This window comes from Falco biarmicus, chromosome 1 (assembly GCF_023638135.1).
Source record: "Falco biarmicus isolate bFalBia1 chromosome 1, bFalBia1.pri, whole genome shotgun sequence".
Lineage (NCBI taxonomy): Eukaryota > Metazoa > Chordata > Aves > Falconiformes > Falconidae > Falco > Falco biarmicus.
Genome location: NC_079288.1, coordinates 106,840,868 through 106,866,959, shown reverse-complemented (window position 1 = coordinate 106,866,959; position 26,092 = coordinate 106,840,868). Strand labels below are relative to the sequence as shown.

The 26,092-nt window shown below is 37.4% G+C and overlaps 1 protein-coding gene across 5 annotated transcripts in view; it reads left to right on the top strand.

The window, feature by feature from the left end:
• PDE5A (phosphodiesterase 5A) overlaps positions 1-26,092 on the top strand; it is a 139,691-nt gene that overhangs the window by 93,284 nt on the left and 20,315 nt on the right. For 4 of the 5 annotated variants that reach the window (XM_056357634.1, XM_056357621.1, XM_056357647.1 and 1 more), the window contains 8 exons: positions 5,339-5,410; positions 6,541-6,630; positions 7,831-7,968; positions 9,248-9,315; positions 11,440-11,548; positions 14,792-14,876; positions 18,995-19,170; positions 20,616-20,675. In XM_056357634.1, coding sequence (XP_056213609.1) covers positions 5,339-5,410; positions 6,541-6,630; positions 7,831-7,968; positions 9,248-9,315; positions 11,440-11,548; positions 14,792-14,876; positions 18,995-19,170; positions 20,616-20,675 — 798 coding nt within the window. The remainder of the gene's footprint in view (positions 1-5,338; positions 5,411-6,540; positions 6,631-7,830; positions 7,969-9,247; positions 9,316-11,439; positions 11,549-14,791; positions 14,877-18,994; positions 19,171-20,615; positions 20,676-26,092) is intronic. The other variant, XM_056357625.1, reaches the window with a different exon arrangement.

The window sequence follows — 26,092 nt, the reverse complement described above, 5'->3', positions numbered from 1 at the left end:
ATCAGAATTGCTTTTTGTCTTCATGGTCTATGTTTGTCTTATGTGATCTGAATGGAAAATAACAGAAGTTCTTGGTTTCTCATCCAAGGGGAATTGTTCCAACAGACTTTAAAGGGGTCCTTTACATACAGCTTGTTCCTCTCTGGCCACCCTTTTTGTGCTTTCAATACAGCAAACCTGGATGAAGGTTCTCATTAGGAACTGCATGACTACTATAGATATACCTTATTCTATAATCTCATTGTATTGTGTGTGTGTGTATATATATATATAAAATTACCTACTCAGACTGGAGGTGAAACCCATGAAAAAGTGCATAGCACTCAACAGCTGACTGGTTACTTTGGGGATTAGGCCATAAGCTCACAGGTAGCAAAGTATAAGCAGATACTTCAGTCTTTCCTCTGCCTTAGTCTTGGTTTTCTTCAGTCTGCCATACTACCTTAAGCTTTTCTAGTGGTCATCCCCTTTCACTGCTGTTTTTAACCCCTTTCTTTCCTACTAGTTTTATATTGGGTGAACAAGGAATATACAGGATAATTCTGTAGGCCTAGTAGGAAAAAGACAAGATTTCCAACATACATACCTTTGCTTCATTGCTACAGCATTCAATTTTCAAAAAGTTCACTTGGTGCCTGCCTGTTAGAGAATTAAAGATACACAGAACACTGTGCTTAAGTAACTTAAAAACCACCTTTTTGTTAGACTGGAACAGTGTTTTGATGAGCAGTTGTTTGAGTGGACTGTAATATTTTTAGTATTCTCCAAGCTTTATCTCAGATATGCCTTGTTTATTGCCACAAAAATTTCATACTTTTAGTGTACCTGTTATCTGACTGTTTTCTGTATAGCTGAGCTCAGAGCAGTCAGTCATCTTGGATTTGATTTTTCTGCTAGTGCAAACATGACTCCCAGCCTGGAGATCACAGATTAGGCCTACTGTCATTTTGTATTTGTTTATATTAAGTTAGATAAATGAGGATTTGTGTTTCATACTGTGCTTAGTATTCTCTAAAATGTAGGCATATGTTCTCAGTGGCCTGAAATGCTACCACATGATTTACTTTTGTCCTAATTATGTAATTACTTTAGTAACAGGAACAGATCCTCTTGAGTTTCCTACATCTTCTCTTAATTACCTGGTTGCCAGCAAGACTCCAATGGCTAAATACTATCCATCTGAGGCTTTTCTCATTACTGTTTCTATGGCACATTCTACAGAATTTAGTGAAGTTCACTGGAATTTGTAGTGAAGGAAATGAGGCCAGAATTTGGACAAATTTATTTTTTAGAACTGCTTATTTTGTATGGGAAAAAATGGCACATACTACAAAGTTGTCTTTAAAAGCTTGAAATGCCACTGAAACAACAAAAAAAATTGCATCTGCACAAAGTTTTTAGCATCATTAAGACAACCATGAATTTTTAGCAGGTTTCTTCTCTTCATTACTCCCTCCCTCTTCAGCTAAAACCTTTTATTAAAGATCTTAACAAAGACCAAAAATGACCATTGCTCTTGGAACACATGCCTTTGCTAACATATTAGCACTGCAGATTTCTGATAAAGGAAACCTCTAAATAGTCTTTCTGCTGTATTAATATGGTCCTTTTACTGTTTTCTTATAGCTTTTTTTAAGCACCACAGACTTTCCTTTCATGGAGGGGGTGTGTTTACACAAGGCAAAAGCACTCACCTTTTGGATGCTTTAAAAAGCTTCTGACCTCATTAAAGTTGTCGCAGCTCATGTTGGATCAAAACTGAAAAAAAAAATATTAAATAAATAAATACCCACAGAAGACAGTGGTACGAGAAAAGGCCTAACCATTAATCTTTGCACATGTAGGTTAACATGAAAGCATATTGACTGGTTAAAGGATTTGATTACTATTCAAAGTCTGCTACAGAAGTATGTAAGGCTGGTTGTACATTGTTATTATATTAAGAAAGTTCACTGGATAAGACATATTCCTCACTGAAGTAAATGAAAAGCTGACTGGGAAAAACTGGGTTGTATAGAATAGAGCTGACAGTTAAGCTTTATTTCAGACAGACATTTTTGAGCCCACAGTTGGCAGTGATTTACGCTGCAGAACAATGACCTTATTTGTGACATCAGTATTTTTGGGAAGGCTTGGCTGAGACCTAGTAAATTGTCATCTTTTCCATTACAAAAACAAAACTGTATGCTTTCCATCAGTTTATCAACTATAAATTTAATGATTAATTTAAGTACAACTCTTCATACATGCACACCACACTCTTTTCTTCTGATATTGTTTATCCCCAAAAAAGCAAGATGAAAAATATACCATCATTAACACCTTGCATTGGTCTTATGCTGCTTGGATCTCAAACAAAGGAAGTTCTTTGCAGCTTTGTCAATCATTTGTTGTAATCTTGCCCAAAAAATCTAAAAACAATCAGAAGTTTTATGTACTTTATGGCTTCTTACTACGTACTCTTTCATGTTACTGTACTTGGTTAGGTGGGCTTTACCTGTTCTGGCACATTCCAGCCTCTGAGTTTACTGCACAGCAGACTTACTGAGTTTAGCAGATGATATTTAGCTAATTAAATAGATGAACGGTCTAACTGCAAGAAAGTGCAGGGGTTTAGTGAATGACTTGTAGCTCCTCCCAGTTTCCAGCCTCCCTTGCCAACCTCTTGGTCTGGTGCTGCTCCTCTTTCAGCTCTGCCTTAACCTAAACCCATTCCAGGTGCTGCAAGTCGCTATTCACCTTGATACCATAAGCTGTGGGCTTTATTTCTGGGTACCAATGTAAGCAGCAGTTCAGAAATAATTGCCCCCACCCTCCACTTGGCACCTTCCTCTGAAGGTCATCTACTTTGGTCCCTTTCTTATCCGTCATCATTGGGTTCACCACTGTATAGCGCCCGCTCTTGATACCAATTATAGAAACTTGTCATTACTCACTAACAATCAGAATATTTTATTTATTTTTTTTTTTACTTCACAAATCAAGGAAACTATACTTTTTCCAATTGTTTTAAGCCTAAAGTCAGATTAGTAATGATTTGCAAGGTCTACAAAGGAGTGGAAACATAATAATATTGGGGAAAGGCTAAGGCCTTGAAAGCCTATCATCTAGGAAATGTTTATGCATGAGAAACATTTGTCGTAGTAACAATTTATTTTAATAGAGAACAAAAGTGTGTATTAGTAATGTGTAGTATAATACTAGAAACAAATAACCTTTTTTAATGTAATGACAAAATATTTGAGTTAGAAAACCTCATTTTCACCTTACTGACAGTGATAGTCAGCAATATCTCAACTGAAAGTAACCTGTCTTTCCTGAAAGCCTTCGAGTTTTAGTGTGCTGTGAAATTACATGGATAATTTATGACTCGGAGGAGTAGAAGCATAGAAGTACAAGGATAAGCACAGAATCCAAAAGTTTAAACTAGTTTACAGGACAGAATGGTCACTGCCAGTACACAGCTTGAATAACTGCAGTGGGGAATCTACAGAAAGACTACCCCGATGAGTTATTTTTTTAAAGACATGCTCACTTTCTCTTCATGCTGACTTTTACAAAGTTTTCTTTATATTCTCTGGTTTTCTTTGGGCTCTGAAAAACAGATCCAAGTTAACCAGTGTCTCCTTACCAGACATTATCAATGTCTATGTTGAATATGAATTCCAAAGCAACCACCCAGTTTCATTAGTCCCCAGACGTTGGTGTTAGAGCCTCCTTTAGAAACTGGAATCAGTACTAAGCAAAGATCTGAATTTCACTTTCATTTTTATAAGGAGTTCTTCTGTTTGCAAGGCAGACTAATTTCCTGGGAGGCTCTCACCAGGATGCGGAACTGAACTCCACAAAGACTGGCAGTAACAAAAGCATCATGCTTAAACAGCTGTGTTATTCTCCCACATTCATTTCACATTCTTTTAAAATCTAAACCAACATCCTTTATCCAGAGATCATGTTTATTGGCTAACTGTTCTCTGTGTAGAAAGTTATCAAAGCACCAGCAGATTGGGCTGTAATTGACTGTCCTTAAAGGGAGTGTTTTCTGTTTTGTAAGAAATCATGTTTTAATTTCCCAGTTCGTGGAATTATGTTCAGAAACTTGAAATCCAATTTTACCACAGATTATTTCTGTACTAAAAAAGCATAACTTGGGATTTAACATAATTTAGACAGAACTTTGTAAGAACGAAACTAGATGTGTAATCTGGCTTGGTTTATTGTTACATGGATTCCATTTTCTTCCACTTAAACCTAAAAGGAGACTAGCCTACATAGGTGGTAAAGGGGGCTGGTCTGTTGATGTCTTTATTTCATAAATCATAGTGGTTTTTTTTCTAGTTCAGATAAACTCTCTTTGTTACTATCTGTGCACCAATTTACTTAAGTGGGCAGCCCTAATTCATGAAGCTGCTTGGCTGGTGATCCTATTACATTGTCCATTTGAAACCTAGGTTACTTAAGCCATGTGCAGAACTACTTTCTGGAAAGCCTTTAGTGTTGATCAGGGCATATGAGTTTGCTTCTTTGGTCCACTGCAGATGTCCTGCAGGACCTGTGAATGACTATACCCTTTGCTTCGCTTCTCTACCTGTAAACCAAGATTCCTCCCTACTTTCTGAGTTGCTCCATAGGAAAAATAATTTTAAATGGCAAGGTATCAGCATGTCTTGGCAAGAAGGACAGTCCAGCTACCAGCTGAAGCATAAAAAAATACTTTTCTCAACGTTTGTTTAATGTGGTCTTAGTAAAAGCCTACCTTTAAAAACGTAGTGAGTTTGAGTGACAAACTTGGGTCTGGCGGGAACACAACCTTTGTATACTATTTTTCAGCAGATGAAAATGAATCTGGTCAGATTTAGGGAGATACAAAATGCAAAAAGATCACTGTAGCCAAACTCTAGATCCTGTAAGGAGGCTGTGTTTTGGAAATTTTGTCAGAGCTGGCAGGAAGGGTGTTTTCTACACACACAAGCAGATGAACTTCAGAGAGCTGTTGTGTGGTTTGGCTTATGACTACAGAAGCACACACTATTATTGTCTTTCAGGGAGATGATTAATCCATTTTAGAGAATCAAATTTGGATCAAATCAACCCCTTTTTGTAAGAGTATCCAGGACTCATGCCACTTTTTTTTCTTTTGATATTTCAGGTTCATTCTCAGCTATTTGTTACATGAATAAACTGGGAAAAAACAGGCTTAAATATCTTCTCTTATCCAAAGGTCAACCACATGAATACCTGTAATGATCATTTATTATCTTCTATAAATAAGTCTAGAAATAGAATCCAATGACAAACTCCTAAAATTTATCTAATTACTCCATTTTGAATACACTAGGTTGTTGGTGTAGCTCAAGCAATCAATAAGAAATCTGGAATTGGAGGCACGTTCACTGAACAAGATGAAAAGGTATAAAAGCTGGACCTTTATGTCTTCTATTTTCACAGGGGAATGGGGGATGGATATGTTACTACATTTAATGCTGATCAGAAATTTTAAAGTTCGCAAAAATTAAACATCTCTGAAAAAGTAAAAATACCTGGTAATACTGTGATTTTCTTTCTTTCTTTATGAGGCTCTGAGAAGTGTGGATGTGAAATAGTTTTAATTTCTGGATCAGCATAGCATCTCTCATACATCTCTGAAATGCAGGCTTGCTCTACTGAAATACATTGTAAAACAGTTTCACAACTTTTAGTAGGCATAATTTTTTATTTATTTATTTATTCTGACTCTCCTGGCATTCCCCAAAAATATTTTTTGAATATTTAAATTCATGCAGTGATTCTTTGTTAAATAATGTATCACTTCTCAATATAACAATTGCAGGATGAGAAAATGTTTTGGATAAATTATGAACAGTATATGAGAGAATCAGTAGAGTAGACAGCACCTTGATTCCTAATTCTTACACTGAAGTTGCTTTCCAAACATTTCCCAACTTCACATTCAGATTGAAAATTCACATTCATAGTGAAAACCAGGCTGCACTCACGCTGAGGAAGTTGACTTAACTCTCAGCAATAAAAATACCAGAATTCACCCTTTCCCTTTGAAGACTTCCCCTTTACAACAGAATGGATACTGAATATCTGCAGGATATCAGAATTAATCCCATTCTGAAAGGGAAAAAGTGTGGGTTTGCTATACTACTAAAATTTTATTTCTACTTTCCAAGAGACTGAATTCCCCAAAATGAGAGAGGCTGGTTGTCTGCACTCAGTTTTTCTAGATTAAATATGCATTGTTGCAAAATCACTTGATTCCTCTGAGCTGCTTCTTGTATCAATCCTACCTTTACCAGGATAAACTGTGAAGATCACTATTTAAAAAGGAAAGAAGAGATTCTTGAGGAAATAACAAATGATGAGTAACGGGAAAAAAGCCCACACCTGAATGTATGGTCACCAAAAATAACTTAAAAATACCAACTAATACTTCAAAGCGAGAACAAAAAATTGCAGTAGCTTATCTTTGAATATAGTTAAGAAGCTGTAAGACATAATCTTCATGAGGTGTTGATGTTCATTTGTCTTCAGGATTTTGCTGCATATTTGGCATTCTGTGGAATTGTTCTTCACAACGCTCAATTGTATGAGACATCTTTGCTTGAGAACAGGCGTAATCAGGTATGGTTAACAGGTTTGTCCCAGGAATACAGGTATTACAGTGGTTAGCTAGTAATCAGTGCCTGCTCCTAATATTTCTCATATGGTAGTTAGTCCTTGGCTATTTTTAATTACTCTGGCTGCTGTGTATCTCTAATAAAGCTCTAACTAACTGCACAGAGAAGCAGCTGGGCACATTCCAGCTTGGACTGTGAGAAGTGGATTATCAAGGGGAGGAAGGTAAAACTACATGTCAGAAAATTAACTCCATGTCAATATACTTGATATTGCCTGAAGTTATCCTGTGGTTCACTGTATATAATACACAACTGGAGATGTATATGCTCCAGAAATTTCAGATGGAATTATCTGTACAGAGCGGTAGAGGTTATACAGATTGCTCCTTTAGTTTACTACAACTACAAATAGTCACTAACCATACTTTCAGTAATGATCAGATGGAAAACTGAATTTCCTTCTGATTAATGTAACTGTATTTTGCAGCCATCTTTATCACAGATGGATCATTAATGCCATGGCCTTTACGTATGAATATGTCTGCCTATATGGTATGGAAAGATTTTGCAGAAACAAGTAGGCAGATGTTGTTTTAACAATTTTCTGGTAGGTCTGAGTTTCCAAGTAACTATCAGTGTTTGTAAATTGGTACAAATTTGGATAATCTTTTCAAATTAGCTCCATGCTTTTTGTGAGTAAAAAGGAATATAATGTGAGCTTACCTGAGCAGCTAAGTTCTTTGGCAGCAGCTTTGAAATACAGCAGACTGTATCTAAAGGATGTTTTCACCAAACAAGTTCGTTAGGATCTGTTAGAATTACAACAGATAATTGTGTTCAAAAGTCTTAAGAAATTTAAATATCACTGTTTTCAGAATGCACATGAGCCATGAGAAACTAGTTGGTTTCCTAAGGACAAATAACTGTGTGGATTTCTCAGGTTTCATTTGATGAATTGTTAATGCCTAAACCTATTCTGTCTTTCTGACCAAAACCATCAGACAGCTAACTATGCTGTTTATTTCTTCCATCAAAAGCATCAAGCTGGTTATTATGTACCTTGCAGTCTGTGTGAGAGCCAAAACTTAGTTTTTGTCACAGACATACATGTTGGCTTCCTTGATTCAGGGAAGAGAAGAAGAATAATGATAATTATTGCTTAAATCACAGTTAGTCAAAATTTCACAAAAGACCTTTTCCCCAGGTGCTTCTTGATCTTGCCAGCCTGATTTTTGAAGAGCAGCAGTCTTTGGAAGTAATTCTGAAGAAGATAGCTGCCACTATAATATCCTTCATGCAAGTGCAGAGGTGTACCATCTTCATAGTGGATGAAGATTGTCCTGTGAGTATGTTTTTTGTCTAAAGGCAGAAGTACTTATTCCCTGGGAGCAGTGTGGGCCTCCCTCCGTTCTGACTCAATTGTAATTCAAACCCAGAGTTACATTCTGCACCTTTTTGTTCTCTGTCTTTTCTATTAGAGCGCCTACTCGGGTTAGGTGTTGACATGGGAGGTTTCAGTCTTTGCATAGGCCAGACTGCCATTTATGCAGCTATTTTGCACTACCTGTAGGTAAACTGTGGTTTTAAGCTCTCTTCTGTGGCATAGAGCTTGAATGTTGAACTCTCATAACTAGTTGTCTTGGCTACTGGTGGGTGACAGAAAAAAGGAAAAGGCTGGGAGAAAAAAATGTGGCTGTTGCTTCCTGTGCAGAATCAGTTTTGACAGCACTTCTTATTTCTGGAGTATAACTAAGCAGGGAATATCTAAACAAAGTATCTAAACAGAATCATGGCCTGTCTCAGGATCCTGGCTCACTGAAGCAAAGCACAACCCCTTCCCAGTCTGCCCACCTGTGTTTACTTCCTATTGAAAATAAGCTGCAGAACAAGGAGCAGGAGATTGTTGCATGCCTCCATCTTGTACTGGGATTGCTAGTTTTACTACTTGTTATAGATACAGGTCTACTAAGATCTGGAAGTGAGGAAGCATCTCCAGGTTCTGTAGTACAGCAATAACACACAGCACTTGTGATCATCTGCCACAATCCCACCTCTCACTGTATTTAAATGAGTCACTTCTGCACACAAGAATACAGAAGAGGAATTTACATAGTTTTTGTATTCACATATTCACACTGTCCTTGCCAGTCAGATAAACTCCAGCACCTAGTTTGAAATCTGTAGTCTGAATGTTTAGTACAGAGAGAATCTAATTTCTCTCTACATTCAGGCTTCTTGACTGTCAAGAAAAGCTGCATGAAAAGCAACACAGAGATCAGTCAATATGTTTAGAAGTTTTTGATGTCCTCAACTGTCCAAGCAAAGCATGTCTAGAACCGAATGAATGTTAAAGTTCTGCACTGACAGATTGTAAATACTGGCATTTCTTCTCAGGGCGATCACCAGAGATTCAAGACACTTGAATGATATTTAAAGTTGTATTTAAATGATATTTAAAGATAGTTTTGTGTTGGGATCCTGTATGCTTGCTGTTAGATTTGAAATGAAGTTTATTATATAATAGGTTTTGATAACTGCAACAAACTTTTCATTAATACTACTGTTCTAACTTATGACAGTCTTATACACTGATATATTAAACTATCCTCTTGATATTCCAGGATTCATTTTCTAGTGTGTTTCACATGGAATCTGAGGAATTGGAAGATTCAGCTGAAAATCTGAAGAGGTAAAACAATGAATACAAACTTTTGTTCATCCCAGGAGAATGTTGAAACTATGCTTTCAATGTTTTTGTTCGTAATAACGGACCTTATTTCCATTGGGTACCATATATTACTGCTATTTTTATAGCGCAGGTTTTACCCTGAAATGTACATAGAGGAATTCTGTTGCCTTAGAAGGGGCACTGAGCAGAACAGGAGAGTAGGACCTGATCTCTCCACTTGGTCAGGTCTGAGTACACAGTTGTACCACAAGGCTAATCTATGGGACTGTACAAAATTGAGAAGTAAAAGTCTTAAGTTGGTGGGCTTCTCTAAAACTGATTGGTAAGAAATCTGTGTAGATGTCTATGTTGTAGAGCAGACACATAACACATTAGTGGATCCTAATCCTAATTTATTATTTTAATCAATATTCTTATTTCATAGATAGGGAAGCTGACTCAAAGAACGTGACTGACTAAATCAAGAATAAAGTCCTAAAGTTCTAACTTTCAGTCATCTTTGAGAAACCATTAAGAAGTTCAACTGGGAGAAGAGAAAGGTATAGAAACAGTTGAATTAAAATAGCCCAATTAAATAGTTTCCAAATTTAGTCTGAACCTCTGTACTGAAGTTTGAAAATTACTGTCTCCGTTACCTTTCTCTGCCATCAAAAACAGTTGTTTCAAATGTCAAGAGTGAGACAGTTGTTTATAAAGTGCATTACTACAGATACAGTGTGCAGAGAGAAAATCATGACTTCTGTACCCCTTTGAGCTTTTTTGCAGTGAATATTTATTATATTAAATTTAATTCCATGTATTAGAAAATTATGTCCAAAGTGTGTGGCTTGAGCAACTAAAAGCTGTTGAACTGTATTGTGATTTTAGACAGCGTAAAACCAGGAAGTACAGAGGTAAAACAGGCTAGTGAGATCACAGGGTGAGAAAGTTCCCATTTACTTCCTCTTCTACGCTATGGGAATGATGAAGAGAATTTTCCCTTCCTATTCATTATCCCTTTAACAGTTACTAGTTAATGGACTCAGAATGTAAATTACTGCTTGCATGGGCTATCAGTAAATTATTTCTCATAACCAATAGGGAAGGAAGCTTGGAAGCTTAATTGCATATCTGAATCCTGTTCATGAGACAGCACAATTAATATGCCAAGGACTGTAGTACAAGTCAGCTGCTGGAGTTAGAATTTCTGCTATGCTTGAGGGGCATGAGTTTGGACAGTAGCAGAGATACAATGACATGTATTAGATGAGAAAGTATTACTTTAAATAATAAATTTTCAGGCTTATTATGTGATCAAGGACCCTGAATCAAATCCTAAATCAGACTGGTTTTCAGAATTGCGGGGCACTGTCTTATATAACCAAGTTTGTGAAATATCGACATAACAATTCCTTTCCTGCAGCACTGTGAACATCCTTACATCCGAAGGATAACTAAAGTCAAGTCAAATGTCAGAGGGCAACTACAGGAGCTTGATGGGAATAGGTTTATTATTAGGATATGCGTCCTCCTCCAGAGCAGGCAGAGGGTCCAAGAGAATTGAAATGCCTTAATTAAATACACCATGGCTAAAAAAGTAGGAGATGACTGTTTCTGTAAAGATATTTTATGTCCTGATTAGGAATAATCAGTTCTAATTCAGTAACAGAATCTTCATGCAAATGATTATGCCTTTACTTTTAGAAAAACTTTGAAATGAACTTAGAAGCAGAAAATTCACAGATGTTACCTGCTGCATTCTGTTTTGTGAATTTCATCCAGTATTGATTTTTCAAGTGTGTCAGATTTGTGAATGGAGTTTGTTTTCAGAAAGTTCTGTTTATTTCAGTATAAACCCGGTTGTTCATTCTTTATCCTCCATCTGTATAAATCGTACTGATTTCTTAAGTCTGGTGTTCAGTGTTAACACTGTTGAATATTAAAGAAATGGCGGAATGTATAAATCAAACCATGCAGTATTGTGATGACAGATGGATTAGGATACAGGATTTGAACTCATCTCCATTATATATCTATTGGTTATGTCCTTTCCTCTTACAGCATAGATATTACAATTACCTGCTTTGCATAATGAAATGACCCATTTTTATACTAAGCACATAATAATAATGTTGTCTCCTTCAGGGACTATGATACAAACAAAATCAATTATATGTATGCTCAGTATGTCAAGAATACAATGGAGCCTCTCAACATCCCAGATGTCTGCAAAGACCGAAGATTTCCCTGGACAGTAAGTAAAATAAGCTTAGATTAGAAATTCAGAAACAGAAGATGTTTTCTGTTTACTTTTGAAACCTTATTTTTTCCCCCCTTATTGTTTCTATTAATTTAATGGCCACAGTTAGAATTACACAAACACAAAGGAAGGTGTATTTGCTTGATAAAATTTGTTATCAGTGAAGAAACAGTACAATACTCACACAGTGAGCTGTGTGGCCAGTGGAGGGATTTATCCCTACAGCCATTATTAAAAAAGCCTAACATTAATTTTTCCAATAAAGAGTGTGATGTGCAGAGTTTGCAATATGTTCCATGGAAAACATTTCAGTGAGGAACAGTTGGAAGTTTTCACTCTGTAATTTACTGTGAATGTTGGGAGGCTCTCAGAAGTTCCCTCCCTTTTATCTTCTCCTTTCCCTTCTTATTCTGGCAAAGATTAATGTTATAGATGCAAATCCTTTCCTGTTTTAGAGAAGGAACAACTTCACTTTTCTTAGGGAGCTTTTGCTTCACACTTGGTCAAGTGTGACCTTATGGTGTGGTATGCTACTAAACAGACAGGTACCAGTGAGTTAGGAGGGAAGGTCACTTGGTAAAACTCAGGTTGCTTTCAGTCAACATTAACAAAAAGCAAACTTGTAATTCTGTATTTTCCTGCCAATGCAGAAATTAGAAAGATGTCTGCTTTTCTTGTTAAAATTAATCCTGTTGGGTGGAGGGGCTCAGGGAGGAGGGTGGTAAGGGGGAGAGGAATTATGATCAGCAGATAGCTCTTTACCAAACTCTTCTGAGGTGCACAACAAAAAGGTCAGAAAATACAGTGTTCAATGTGATTGTTGCAGGAAATGGGAAGAAGGGGCAGGCTTATAGTGGGGAGCTGTGTTGCTTCCCTTTTCCTCTGTGCAAGGTTTTTTGAGGCTGTGTTGCTTCCCTTTTCCTCTGTGCAAGGTTTTTTGAGTGTTTTTTGAGTGGGTTTCTATGAAGGATTGAGCAATGCAGAAACTGAGTGCTCACCACTTTGCAGTACAGGGCCCAAAGGTATCTTAACTGCAGGAGTGGAAGTAAAAACAGTATCAGATGGATATACTGTATAGATCAATAAAGAAAGAGGTGATTATTTTTGAAGACATTTTTTGAAATGAAATTAGTACCTTGAGAGTCATCCAAACAACTGTCTGAAACAGGCTTTTCACTTTGTTAGTAGGATTAGAATTCTGCATTTTTCCCTGGGATCTATGTGACTTTATACATGTAAAAGAAACTCATAAAAAGAAAATAATAGCACTGCTAGAAGGAATTCTGGCTAATGTTTTTCGAAACACAGTGGCTGCGTCTCCATCACTGTGTAGGAGCAATCTCCACAGTAGGCAGAGCTGCAGGCTAAATGTTTTGAAATCTGATGAACCCTGACATGAGGGAAATCCCAGGTGTACCTAGTGCCCTAGAAACCCTGACTTGCCTCTTTCTTTGGAGGACATTCAACAGCATGCTCACTCACCTTATAAAAATAACTTTGTGCTTTCTGAATGCTTTGGTGGCCTCAACTACCTTGGTAGTGATGTGAGGCAGAACAGCAGCTTGGGTTTATTTGTGGAAGAGCTGTGATGTTGCCTGCCTCAGGTTCAGGCCGCTTACAAGGACAGTACAGAAGCTAAATGCTAAGCTTCAGCAGTCATGTGTATGTGTTCTTCCCTGAACAACAAAGTTAGTGCAGTGGAGACAAAGTTTTAAGTATCTACAAGACACCTTAGAAGCATTTAAGCCTTTTTTTTGCTTAATCTCTCTCCTGTTTGTTAATACTGGGTCAGGCATTTTTATTAAGCAGTGTGCACTGTGGTCTTACCTCCAATTCAGTCCAGTTTGACTTTCGATGCATCTGAGCTTTACCATGAAACAGCAGGTTCTTCTTAGGGTAGCCATAAACCAGTTTTCATGCAAGCTTGACTTTGTGTTTCTCAGCTGCCCTTGCTGGAGAGGTCTAGGGAGAGATGCTGATTCTTACATCCTTTTTTACAGCTGATTTTACAGATATGTTACAGTTCAGAAAACAGCAAATTGTACTCTCGAGTTATTCCATATGCTTTCTTGATAATGGCTACTGTTAAGTAGTAGTACTTAAGTTACTGGAGTCATGTAAAGTATCTGGCAGGACATAATTCTTTAATGCTTTCTTTAAAAAGTCACGTTTCCTGTCGCCACTGGTAAGCATTATACTGTTTGTGCATTTGCCTCCAAAGAAACTGTCTACAATCCCTGCACAGCACCAGAAAGCTGAGCAATAATAATTTTTAAGAACTCACCAAAATAACCTTTTGATCTAAAACATATGTACCCATTTTTTTGTGTCACATACAATTCAATGGACCAAATGTACTTCTGAGCAAGTGCCACGTTATTCCATGAGCAGTCAGAGCAGCACTATGTCCTTTTCTCACCAAGTATTTGAAAAAAATGCATTGTCTTTTTGTTCTACCCTCCCACTCTGTCACCCCCCAAATAAATTCAGTTTCCTTCTCTTGGGGCATGAGATAGGATAAAAGATCTTTGGAAGACTGCAGAACGTTGACCTAGTTGGTGGTATTTTTCCTACCTGTTGTTCTTTGGATCATGATCCGGTCTCCACTAAGCCCCCTTTCATTGCATTGGTGGATTAGTCAAGGCATCTCAAACAAACTGAAAGAGTTTACAAAAATTTTAGTGCCACAAAATGCACACTTACTGTCAGGTAGTTACTCTTGTTCTTCATGACATCTGTTCCTTACGTTGCCATAATTTAAGGGAGGGAATATGCTGAAAAGGGGAGAGGTCATTTCCTTTTACAGCTCATCACCTGATGAAGAGTAAAAAATGTTTCCTAAAGCATATCTGATCTCTTTTCAGCTGCACTCAGTTCCACTGAGTGGAACACTTCGGTGCAAAGTTGTCATTTTTGTGGAAGTGATACCTTCTAATGAAATAACCTCTTATAAAATTAGCACATTTTTAGCACAATTACACAAGTCACTGTAAAATCCTACTGAATGAAGATTATCATAGTTACCTGTATTGTGATTAACCAAAGCTTGTATCAGATACAGTGTTTATTACACCATCGAGCCAAAGAGTTGTGCAAACTCTTTGAAGACATGGTTACTTTTTGAGGCAGTATGTAAGCCAAGAATAGTTGTAGACCTCATCTCAACAGCTTTTTCACTTCAGCCACTTGAACATTAGTCTTTAAAATTGTAACTGTATATTTTTGTTTGTTTAACAGAATGACAATGCAGAAAATGTAAGTCAACACATAAAGAGTTTGCTGTGTACACCAATAAAAAATGGGAAAAAGAATAAAGTGATAGGTAGGTATCTCTACAAAAAATATTTTTATACATTTCATAGAAATATTTCTGTGCTCCAAAGTAAAATATCAGCAACATGGAATTGCAGCCCAGGAGAAAAGATCCTTAATTAATCATGTTTTCAATTAGTAAGTCCACTGCAGCCTCGACTGTAAATTGCTTATGAAATCAGTTGCCATTTACAACACTTTTGTGATACTTCACCATTTTTATGGCTTCTTTGCATTCCAAAATTTTCTGTAAGTAAAATGATTTTCACTGCTTCCTGTTCAGAGAGTCAGTTACCACTCTTGCTTGTGTAGATCTTCTACAAGGCAGTGAAAAGCAGAGAAGACATAAATCAGTAAAGAATCTTTTCAGGCCTGAGCTGTAGGTAGTGCTGGACTTTAAGGGAACAGTGGTGGCATGTGGAAAGGCAGGTTGAACTGACAGTTTCCTCAAATGAGACTCAGCTATGGAAAGATTCATACTAGAAGGCTAGCTGCCGTGCAGTTTTGGTGCTATTGTGGATTGCACAGGGAGCCTACAGTCCTACCATAAGAGTCTTAAGTGTCTAAAGCTACCCAGTGTAAATATGTCTGCAGCAGCTCCTTTGCTTTTTTCTAGAACTGCTTTTCCTCTATTTTTAAAGAGCGGCTGTAGTACCACTGATTCCTAGGGTGACATTTTCAGAAGTAATTTGACATCACTTAAGTCCACAGAGGCCCAGATGCTTAACTTAGAAGCCTAGTTACCACTAGTTCCCTAAAAATATTTAGGTGACCCTGGTCTTGGTCGTCAAAGATGAGTATATACCTGAATAGTTTTGAGGATCTGGTCAGGGAATAAGCTTAATGAGCTTTAAGTCTTTCAATGAGTTTCAGATTCACCTTAAATAAAGGGATGATGATGCTTTTGGAAATTACTAGGACTTCCTTATCCTCTGAAGAGCAGAATGAGTGTCAGCCTGCTTTCCTGGCATCAGTAAGTTCCACAAGGAAACAGATCATAAAAGATATCGATTCCTAGATAGCAGCATGAATCCAACTTCCTCAGCTTTACAAAATTTGGCAAGTAAATATTAAGAATTTCAAGAATGTGTTTTTTAATGATCTTCAAATAATTTTCCTTGAGAATTACAGCAAAACTGCATAACCCAATGTATATAGTAAATGTGAGGTCCCTTTTCCATGAAGACAGATATTGTTTTTTAACTCCTGAAGCAGAAAGAGCAGCATTGTCTTTACCTAATAGAGTTCTTGGAAATTTCATTTGATATCACCTTCTTTAATGAGTTCTTTTATTACTTTATTTTAAATATTCTGCCAGACCCTAGAAGACCAAGATGAAGATTGGTAACTGCTTTAGTTCTAGGTATTTCACTATGCTGTTAGCTACTGATAAAACAGTTCCATCTGATCTCATAGAGGGTTTTTTCTGTTGTTATTTTCTGTGGAAGTTCAAACAGAGTTTCAGTCAGGCCGCCTGTTTAGGTGGGGTTTTCAAATCTTGAGTAATTCTCACTGGGAAATGTTCTTTGAAGTCTTCTAAAGTTTCACAGCCAGCCTAATGTTCAGATCTTTAATAGAGTAAGGTCAAGAAGTTGCCTTTGAGACAATACCCAGAAGATCCTTTAGCATACTATATACTATGTAAGACTATTATTATAAGTCTGCTTTTTTATTTTTAAGATTAGCATACCCAAACCCAGATTTTAGGAAGTGGGCTGTGTAGATGGGTGTGGGGTGGGAAAAACTGTCCACAGCAAACCCAAGCAAATCTTACTCGCAAGACAGGTGAAAAAAACTTTTTTATTCTCCTGACTGGTGCATTTTTCAAGTATGTGGTGAAAGCTTTATGGAATCTTTCTGTAGTTTTATAACTACGTCACAATAAAAGACTTTTGAGTTCCTGTATGGACCACCTAATGCTTTGGGAAGCTTTTGAAAGAGGTTAAAGTGTCTTAAATACTATATCATATATTTACAGCAGTTCTCTTTTTAAAGAGACATTTACGTGCATCCAAATGCTGTCTTTTAAGAATTCCTTTGCTTTTGTGGCTTAATCACTGTTGAGTCTTACTCTTGTGTTCATTACATGCATCACAGTTGCTATGGAAACAATTACACTGTCATAAACAGTACTAAACAGAGATCAAGTGAGTTTCATGAGACTTTCTTACAGAGTTTTATAAGTCAGTTTCTTTTTCCCATGGAAAGTTAATCTTGTTCTTAGTGAACCCATATTTGCTAGGATAATATATTTTTACTATCATTCTAGTATCTAATAATCTCATTCCATTAAGGTTCAGAATCTTGTTTGCAATATTCAGATACCACAACCCCTGCCACAACAGTTTAAAGCTACAGTTAGAATACTGTGACTGATCTCTTTAGAGGAGACTCTCATACTAAAATAAGTTCCTGCAACAAAATGTCATTTGGAAACAGGACAGTGTTACATTGTCAGCAGACATTAAAACTTCTACATGCAATGCCAATGTTCTCCTACATCCACAGTTGGTATGTGTGTGTTACGTTCTTTTCCCTGGCTTTTCTACGTACTGTAACAGGGAAGATACACACTTGCTCCCTCAAAGACCTTTCTTCCTTTTATTTAAAAACCTCAATGAGCTTGTTTAGTTTGTAAATATGGAGTAAGGAAATCCTGGAAATACTATCCTATTAAAAAATATTAGCACTGACAAGACCTTACAGTAGCTGCTGACTATATTCAGTTGGTTCACTGTAAAATAGTATTCGTTATAATTTCTTCCCTACCAATAAGCAAAGAGCGTATCTGGCCTCCCTGACCTTATGGTGGTAAAGTGTGTAAGGCATTCAGATTCTGTTCATATATCCTGTGTAAGTTAGGATTAGCTCTACTGATGCAAGAAAACCTAAAAATTAAGAATGTTCTGGAAACACCATGCTAAATAATCTCCTCTTTTGCTATATACATATTTAATATTTTACTCTTTCTGCTGCAAAATGTTCTTCATAAAATACATGAAGTACAAAAACAGGTATGCAATAGCAAATTATAGAAAATGAAGACTTTTCCAGTTAGTAATTTTTTTCCAGAATTTTTATTTTGCAACTATTAATTTCAATGGGATAATTATTCGCACTTTGCCAGGAAAACACTGGTTTTTGTTTGAAAGTATTAGTACTCTAATTCATGAGAGTGAGAAAGCATTTGGACTCGCTTAAGACAATAATCACCCCCAAAGCAGTTTTGGCCACAGACGATGTATACTTAAAATGCAGCTGCTTTAAATAATATTCTGATTTCTTAGCAAAAAATTCCATCCACTAGGTAAAACTAAAGGGAGGTGTATGTGTGAGCTTCTTGCTGCTTCAAATGGTGTCAGGGATTTAAGCTGCAGCAAGGTTTGGTAGAAGTTACCTGTCAGACCTTTCAATGGCATGTGCACAGCAAAGTCCAGAAATTCTTAACGCAGAATACATGGACACAAATATCAACAACAAGTTTGAACCTAACAAGCTGAATTCAGTAAGATGCTTTTCGGTGAGTTCAGTAGTCTTTGGGGCAGGCTGTAACTCAAGCACATCCTCATGGAAAAAGTGAGTATACTTAAGTTTTGAGCCTCAACCTGGATATTCTCTGTGTAGTTCATTTATTTTAAAAAATTTCCAGTACTGACTCAAATAAGGAAGTGAAAACTCTGTGTACCACCATTCTGACTTTCCTAAATGTTCTTTTGGCGTGGTTACAAAAATTTAATTAGCCTCCAAAGGACAAATTGTCTTTAGGGATTAAGTCAATCTAGAATACTATTAATAATAAAAGTTAGGATGAAAGCGACCCTAGAATTTCACAAGATAATCAAGTCTGTAAAGCCCTAGATTTTTACTTTACAAATCCTAATACATAATTTTGAGTCTACTAAGTAACACATAACCTGTTAACATTTATTCTATAATACAGTGAAACTACTCTAAAAAAAGTTGGGGAAAATCCTACAGTACTCCCATGTGTCACTTTGATGTACATTGGTGGTTTATACTGTAGGCTAAACTGTTCTAGACTTAATTTTTCTCTGGCTGTTCCATACAATAGGTGATATGTTGGCAGTTCTCTGTATTACTTGTTTTAATTTCTGTATCCTGGCATAGGGGTTTGCCAGCTTGTGAATAAGATGGAAGAAAACTCGGGCAAAATCAAGGCTTTCAACAGAAATGATGAACAGTTCCTGGAAGCATTCGTCATCTTTTGTGGCTTGGGCATCCAGAATACACAGATGTATGAAGCTGTAGAAAGAGCCATGGCCAAACAGATGGTGACGTTAGAGGTGAGCTCAAAATCTAGGTGGTCCTTAGTTAGCCCAAACAAGATCCTAAGTTTCTCCAGAACCCTGTCTGTTTTACACATTGCACTACTCACATGGATACTGAACAGAAACTGTTCTCCCCCAGGAGAACAGCATTTGGCCTGTTGAGTTGCAGAGGAATTTTCTGCTCCTTTCCATATCTGCCAGCAGACTATTTTATTTGGTATTGTATTTTAACTTTACTCATGAGATTCAGTGGTGAGCTGAACGTGTCTTTTCCTCCACATGAGGCTACACACTGGCAACATAGCAGGTTTGTTCTGTTGCGTAGGAAGAGGAAATGGTTTGGGGGATTAGGGGCTTCCTTTTCTTGTCAGAGGTTTTCTGTGATGATTTTGGCTCAGTCCTTTAGACAAACTGGTTTGTGGAGTTACAACAGCATTATTGTAGATTTTCAGCAATTTCCTCAGACTCCCAACAAACCATATCAAGATGAGCATCATCTGGTCTCAGCCTTTGAATTGGTTACTGTTAAGTTTAATAGCTAAAGAGGGCTTTAGTCTGAGAAGCTGAATTACTCAGAGGTGATAACTTGAAGCTGAAAGTGAAAAATTTGTAGACTTTGGATCTCCTAATATTCATTATGTAAACAGAGTGTTTGCAGAATTCCTAAAATGGGGAATATGTGCCCTGTGGCCTCTAAAAGAAACGCTACAACACTCTAATAAACCTGTATTAAGTCGTGTTAAATAAAAATGTGGTAAAATTAGTGTCAAAATAATCTCAGTGCTTTACAAAAAAGAGCAGTTTAATATGGCAGATGAGCAATTCTGTCTCCTACCGTAACACTTCATAGATAATATAGGAAGACCAGACAGATTATAGATTCGTATATAAGATGGCTTCTTTAGAAAAAGTCAGTCTCATGTTGCTAAAAAAAATCCATAACATTTCCATGTCCTATGTTCTCAACAGCTAGAAAATATGAGTTTATTTTGTTAATTGAAAACAAACATATTGTCTTTCAGACTTTTTTGCCAAGTTTCAGTTAGGGCAAAACTTTCCTTCTGAAGAAACTCCTGAAAGGATTATTATGGCAACAATGTCAGGCTCATAATTATAGCTGTTTCATTTGTTATTTGTCTTTGAAAGTGGGGCATGAAAACTTTCCAAAGAGAAAAGCAGAGTTCTTTGCTCTTTTATAGAAACTATTTACATTTTCTTGGCCTAATTATCTCAAGAAGATTCTGTGCTGTGGGAGATTTGTGAAAGCTGCAGATACCTCCCTGTACGCTTTCAGAGTGCTCCCTTAAAACCAGAGTGGGCCCTGTGTGGACACTAGATTTTATCAGCAAATGTAATGCAGTGCAGTGCAGCTGCAAGCTGAGAATTCTGCTCTAGGAAAAATACCTTTTTATCACATTGCTCTTTTGTTTGTAATAAGGGTTGCTTTTCTCTTTCTGTAGGTTCTCTCATACCATGCTTCTGCTGCTGAGGAGGAAACGAGGGAGCTGCAGGTAACAGCGGTAATTGAATTTTTTACTATTACTTTAGAAATACTCCATTAATGGAACAACAAAGGGCAGTCTGTTACACAGATGCGATGCCTAAACACGCAGAAGCAGATCTTCCAGAAATCAAAACCATAGTGAACCTTAAGCGGATCAGTTCCTGAGTTGAATCAATACGTCACATAAAAAAGGAAATGTTACAGTGCCTGCAGTGAGATACAGGTTGGCCAGAGACTTGCAATTACAGGAGAACCAGAACTCATAATGATTAAGTATTTCAGAAGCAAAATGTTGAGAACTTTTCTTTCTGCAGCTAAGTCTGAATGTTGTGTATCTTTGGTACCTTTCAAGCATCCCAGGTATGGGTGCAGCTTTATGGGCCTTACACAGAAATACTGTATTTAATTCTTAATGCAAGGATTTATTTTTTTTTTGTGGTTACTTTTCTGTGCAGTGTTCTGCTCATGTTTAATTCTGAGTTTAGAAACCACTGCCTAAGGAGTAACTACAGCTATGATTTCAAGTGTAGTTCAAAGCACAGACTGTGCTTAGTCTCTCCAGTTTTCTCTGTTAGAGCAGATGTTCTGGGGGAATAGCATCACCCCTGATGCACAAAAAATATTAGAGGGATGGAGAGGAAGGTGGACATAGGAGACCACAAGCTGGGTAGTATGGGACTGGACTGGACAAGTAGGGCACAAGTCTAAGGATAGCTCTAGAATGGTTAATGTCTCACAGATTTTGAACCTCAGTCCTACCACACTGTTGCTTATCAATGAAGAGGCACTGACAAGACCAGCAAGCAACACATCTCCTATGGTTCCTCTTCAGGGCTTGTGCTGTAATCTCTGTGTTTACATCTTTACTGCTTGTCGTGGTTTAACCCCAGCTGGCAACTAAGTACCACATAGCTGTTCGCTCACTCCCCCCACCACCTCAGAGCGATAGGGAGGAGATTAAGGAAAAAGGTGGGTTGAGATAAGAATGATTTAATAATTAAAATAACATAATAAATGACAACAACAATTGTAATGAGAAGGAGAGAGAGGGAGAAAAGAATAAAATCCAAAAGGGAAAAAGACAAGTGATGACCAATGCAGTTGCTCAGCCTCTGCTGACTGATGCCCAGCCAGTCCCCGAGCAGCAATCGTCCAGCTCCAGCGAACTCCCCCAGTTTATACACTCGGCATGACATTCTGTGGTGTGGAACATCCCTTTGGCTAGTTCAGGCCAGCTGTCCTGGCTGTGTCCCCTCCCAGTTTCTTGTGCCCCTCCAGCCCTCTCATTGGCAGGGCCTGAGAAACCGAAAAACCTTCAACTTAGTGTAAACATTACCTGGCAACAGGTAAAAACATCAGTGTGTTATCAACAGCTTTCTCATACTAAACCCAAAACACAGCATTGTACCAGCTACTGAGAAGAAAACTACTCTACCCAAGCCAAAACCAGGACGCTGCTAAATAAACAGAATGACAATAAACCTAAGCACTGAACCAGTGTCCGCTTCTACCGCTTCACTGTCCACGTGCTTCCTAACACAATCGTGGCCCATGTCAGCCACGACCTTCTAAGGCGGTAGGTACCAGGGCACGTGGTACCAGAACACTTGGCACACACCATCTCCAAGAGGCAGTGTGGATGAGTGCACCAGATCTGGCTTCCTCTCGCCTACAGTCTTGCAGCACTATTTGAGTGGATTTCACACCCTCAGATATACCACGTAACCTCACATCACATCCCAGGGCATGAAACAAATACACTTATTTTCATGCTATAAAGCTATCACTCTTTAGTGGAAATTGAGAAGCATAAATTTTGCTACAGCATATATTTATTTTTTGCAATTAGGTTCTTACGTCTATGATAGTTGAATGTTAATTGAATGTTAAAAAATCTGTGATAAGTAGAATGATAGTTAATATGCTGAGCAAGCTGTTATAGATGAGTCTGTGCAACTGTCGGTTTAAATTGATTGTATTTGGCGGAAAGGAACTTTGCCTACCTGGTGATTTGAGGTAGCTTCTATTCCGTGTATTCCTGACCTTTCATAAGTAGCAAGTATTTCAGAGGAAGCTGGGAGACTAAAACGTGCGGGCTTAATGTAAAAAACAAACCAACCCCAAAACCTCTCAAAAGTAACAAAGAAGAATTTATTTAATAATGGCAATGTGATGCTGTGGGTATTTGCTGGTCAAGATGAAACATTTCATCTTGTGAAGGGAGGCATTTTAATAGAGCAATCAGATTAGGTCAGATAATTTGAGCTAAAAAAATAAAAACAGGCACTAAAAATAAGGGTGTCTTAGAACTTCAAGGTGCCACATGGAGCCCCAAAAAAACCACAGACCAAGTGCTATGTCATATGGACAAATCGCTTTGTGGCATTTTGCCTCATTGCTAGGATCCCTGTCCTGTTTTATACAGCAGTATAGATCTAACCACCTCATTGATATTTGGTTTCTTCTTTGTGCTTTTGTGAATAAGATACCTAATTCAGTTACCATTCCTAAAATTGTTTCTTTAGGCATTATTCTTCTCTTTAAAAAGTTTAATTTCTTTCATTGGTGCCACATTCCACCACTTCGATTACTCAAAATTTCCCTATTGGCATATAGACCTTCTAATTGTGTTGCTTTTCATGAAAGTAGTTCTCTCCTGCTTTTTTCTAGTTTGTTTTTCTGTGTAAATTGCAATGATTTAATTTCTTCATAGTTGTCACTTTTTCAAGAGGAGAGAGCAACTTAGATTTCAACTTCAAATTAGAAGTTTGTGGTGTGTATTGCACAAAAGAAAACATTGATTCTTGATTTTTTTCTGTCACTTACTGACTGCGAAGTGATTTGAGATCCTCACATGCCAAGCATTATGGAAGTGCTGTTACTATTACGGTAAAAGTAGCTCAGAAATACTTCTTGCTTTGTGGAGTCTCTTCATGTTAAAAGATTTTACTACCTACTACTGTGTATATGGTCTCCAGTCTGCTATTCAACTATTTCAGTATATGACCCATATTTTTGCATCTGGTTCTGCATGTGCCTTAGCTATGTCTTAGACTACCACTCAGTCCCTGACTTCCCAGTAACCCGAGCTTATGTATGTCTTTACTTCATTGCTTGCTCACCTCACGGATGTCCATGATAGCCAGATGGTTAAAGCTGAGTCAAAACATTACAAATCTGAAGGAAAGTTTATTAAATTGAGAAATTACGTGGTTTAAAATGTGTTTAAGAGTAAAAACCCAGCCCATATTTAGCCTTAAGCCTTGCACACAGTTTTTACGGACTACAGGAGAGGTTTATTCTGGACGTAGGTTGAGCCTGGCATTCAGTCACATGCATGAGCTTACACAGAATGTAAAATAGGAACATACAAGCTGACTTATTCTTTGCTATGGAAAAAATATGTTCTGTAACCTTTCTCAATTTGAATAACAACCAAGAGAAACACTTCTAAAAATTGTCTTCAATATCTTAAAGACTTTCTACTTCCTTTAATGATTGTTGGGATTCTTCCTGCTTAGCAACAAAGTCAAGAAACCTTCTTCTGATAATAGTTCTAGATAGGATAAGCTCTCCTGAGCATGCCAGTGCATGATGGTGTATATACGTCTCTGCAGAAGGTCAGAGGGATTCAAATAAAAATTAATGTAATCGTCTAAAATCCACGAAAAGAGGACTAGCAGTGGCATATCCCATTCCATTCACTTTCTCTTCTCAGGAACCAGGAAGGGATTGGCCAGTTTGTGCTGTCTGAACAGGAGTAAGAATTTGCCCTAGAGTACAAGACCCTGATAGAAAAGACCTTGCCAAAAAATACCTATTTTCCAGAGCAGGGTATGGAGAACAGGATGTTAATTTTGGATTTGTTCTGCAGCTGACCAGAACAGTAGCCTCATACAGCAAGGCAATTTAGGTTCTTCTTAAAGTGGATCTCAAACAGCGTTGTGCTTGAAAAATCAAAATTAATGTAAAAAGAAAAAAAAAACATTAAAATACTTTTTTCTCCAAAACTTAGGAGTGTATATAACAATTCAAAACATACAAAAAATAGGAAGAAACACAGTGGGGGGAAAAAGTGGTGGGTTTTTTTCCCCAGTTAATTGCAGATTGCAACTCTCTGAGGCCAAAATCATTCCATTAAAATTCAGCTGGAGTCCAGTAGCCAGCTTCATGAATGATGGCCACAAAACATACATCTTCCCTAACTGAGAGACAGAACCTGTATTAATGGCAGTTCCCATTGGGTTTAGGAGCAATGAAGGCCATAAATTCACAAAGGTTTGAGGCAGAAGTTATCCTGAAGTATTTCAGTGGGCATTGCAGAACTCAGTCTAGTTTTGGAAGTCACTCTTGACCTTTGAGGATAGAGCACTCATTAGCCCTTTAAAGTTTACATTCTTCTTCTCTCAAAATTTAAAGAAGCTCTTGTCTTTTCAGATGTACAGCTTTGTAGTACCAAAAAAAAAAAAAAAAAGTAGTTCTTTCTGTTTTGTAACTGAACACAACGTGAAATTTAGTCTTTTCCCCTAGCTAGGACACATGCTGTCACAGAGTTACTCAGCAGAATCAATGGTATGTGAAAACAGATACAGGACTTCAGCTTTATAACATGATATTGGAATTGATACTTGTACTATCTTTGAATCATTACAGTTAATATATAATTTATTAGTGAGACATGGCATTGGCAACAGAAATCAGTACAGTATGTTGCAAGTAAAATTTGCAACAACAGAATTATGAGCAAGTGGTTTCTCCAACTTAAAACTGTACCTTCAAGTAGATCTAATTTGTGAACTCCTGAAAGGTTTAGATTGGAGGAGCAAAGCCTTACATGCAGAATTTCAACCTACTGCCAATAGCCTTGGTTTTCTCCTCAAGGACCCTATGATGAGACATGATTGCAGACCGTTACCCTAAAAATCCACATGTTAGTCACGTGGTTAATACTCCTGCACTGCAGTCTTTAAATTGAATCAGTTAAAACCTTATTCCTAAAACAAGGAAGAGAGACAAATCTTGCTCTTTAAGTATCTGCTGTTAGCGTGTACCCTTTGAGATACGGGATCATTGCTGCCATTTTCCTTTGCCTCTGTATTCTCAAAATAGAATACAATTAAATTTTGCAACTATCAACCTCTGTCATTTCTTTTCTGAAACTATTTGCTGTTTCTGTGCATTGATGAAGGCAGCAGTACTTGAAAAGACACAGGGCCAAGTGAGTTGCAAGATCAAGTTGTTCATGTTAAAGACATCAGCACTCCTGTTCCTAGTCTTAACCTAAGTGCTCGACAAATAGTGACAAAGGGTGTACCTGCTACCCAAACTGAGAAAGCTAACTTACTTAGCTTATCTTAGTTGTGGGAGAGACAGGTGATTCTAGAAAGCATTTTAGAGCAAGTGATTATTTTAAGTACTGATTCAGGGATATAT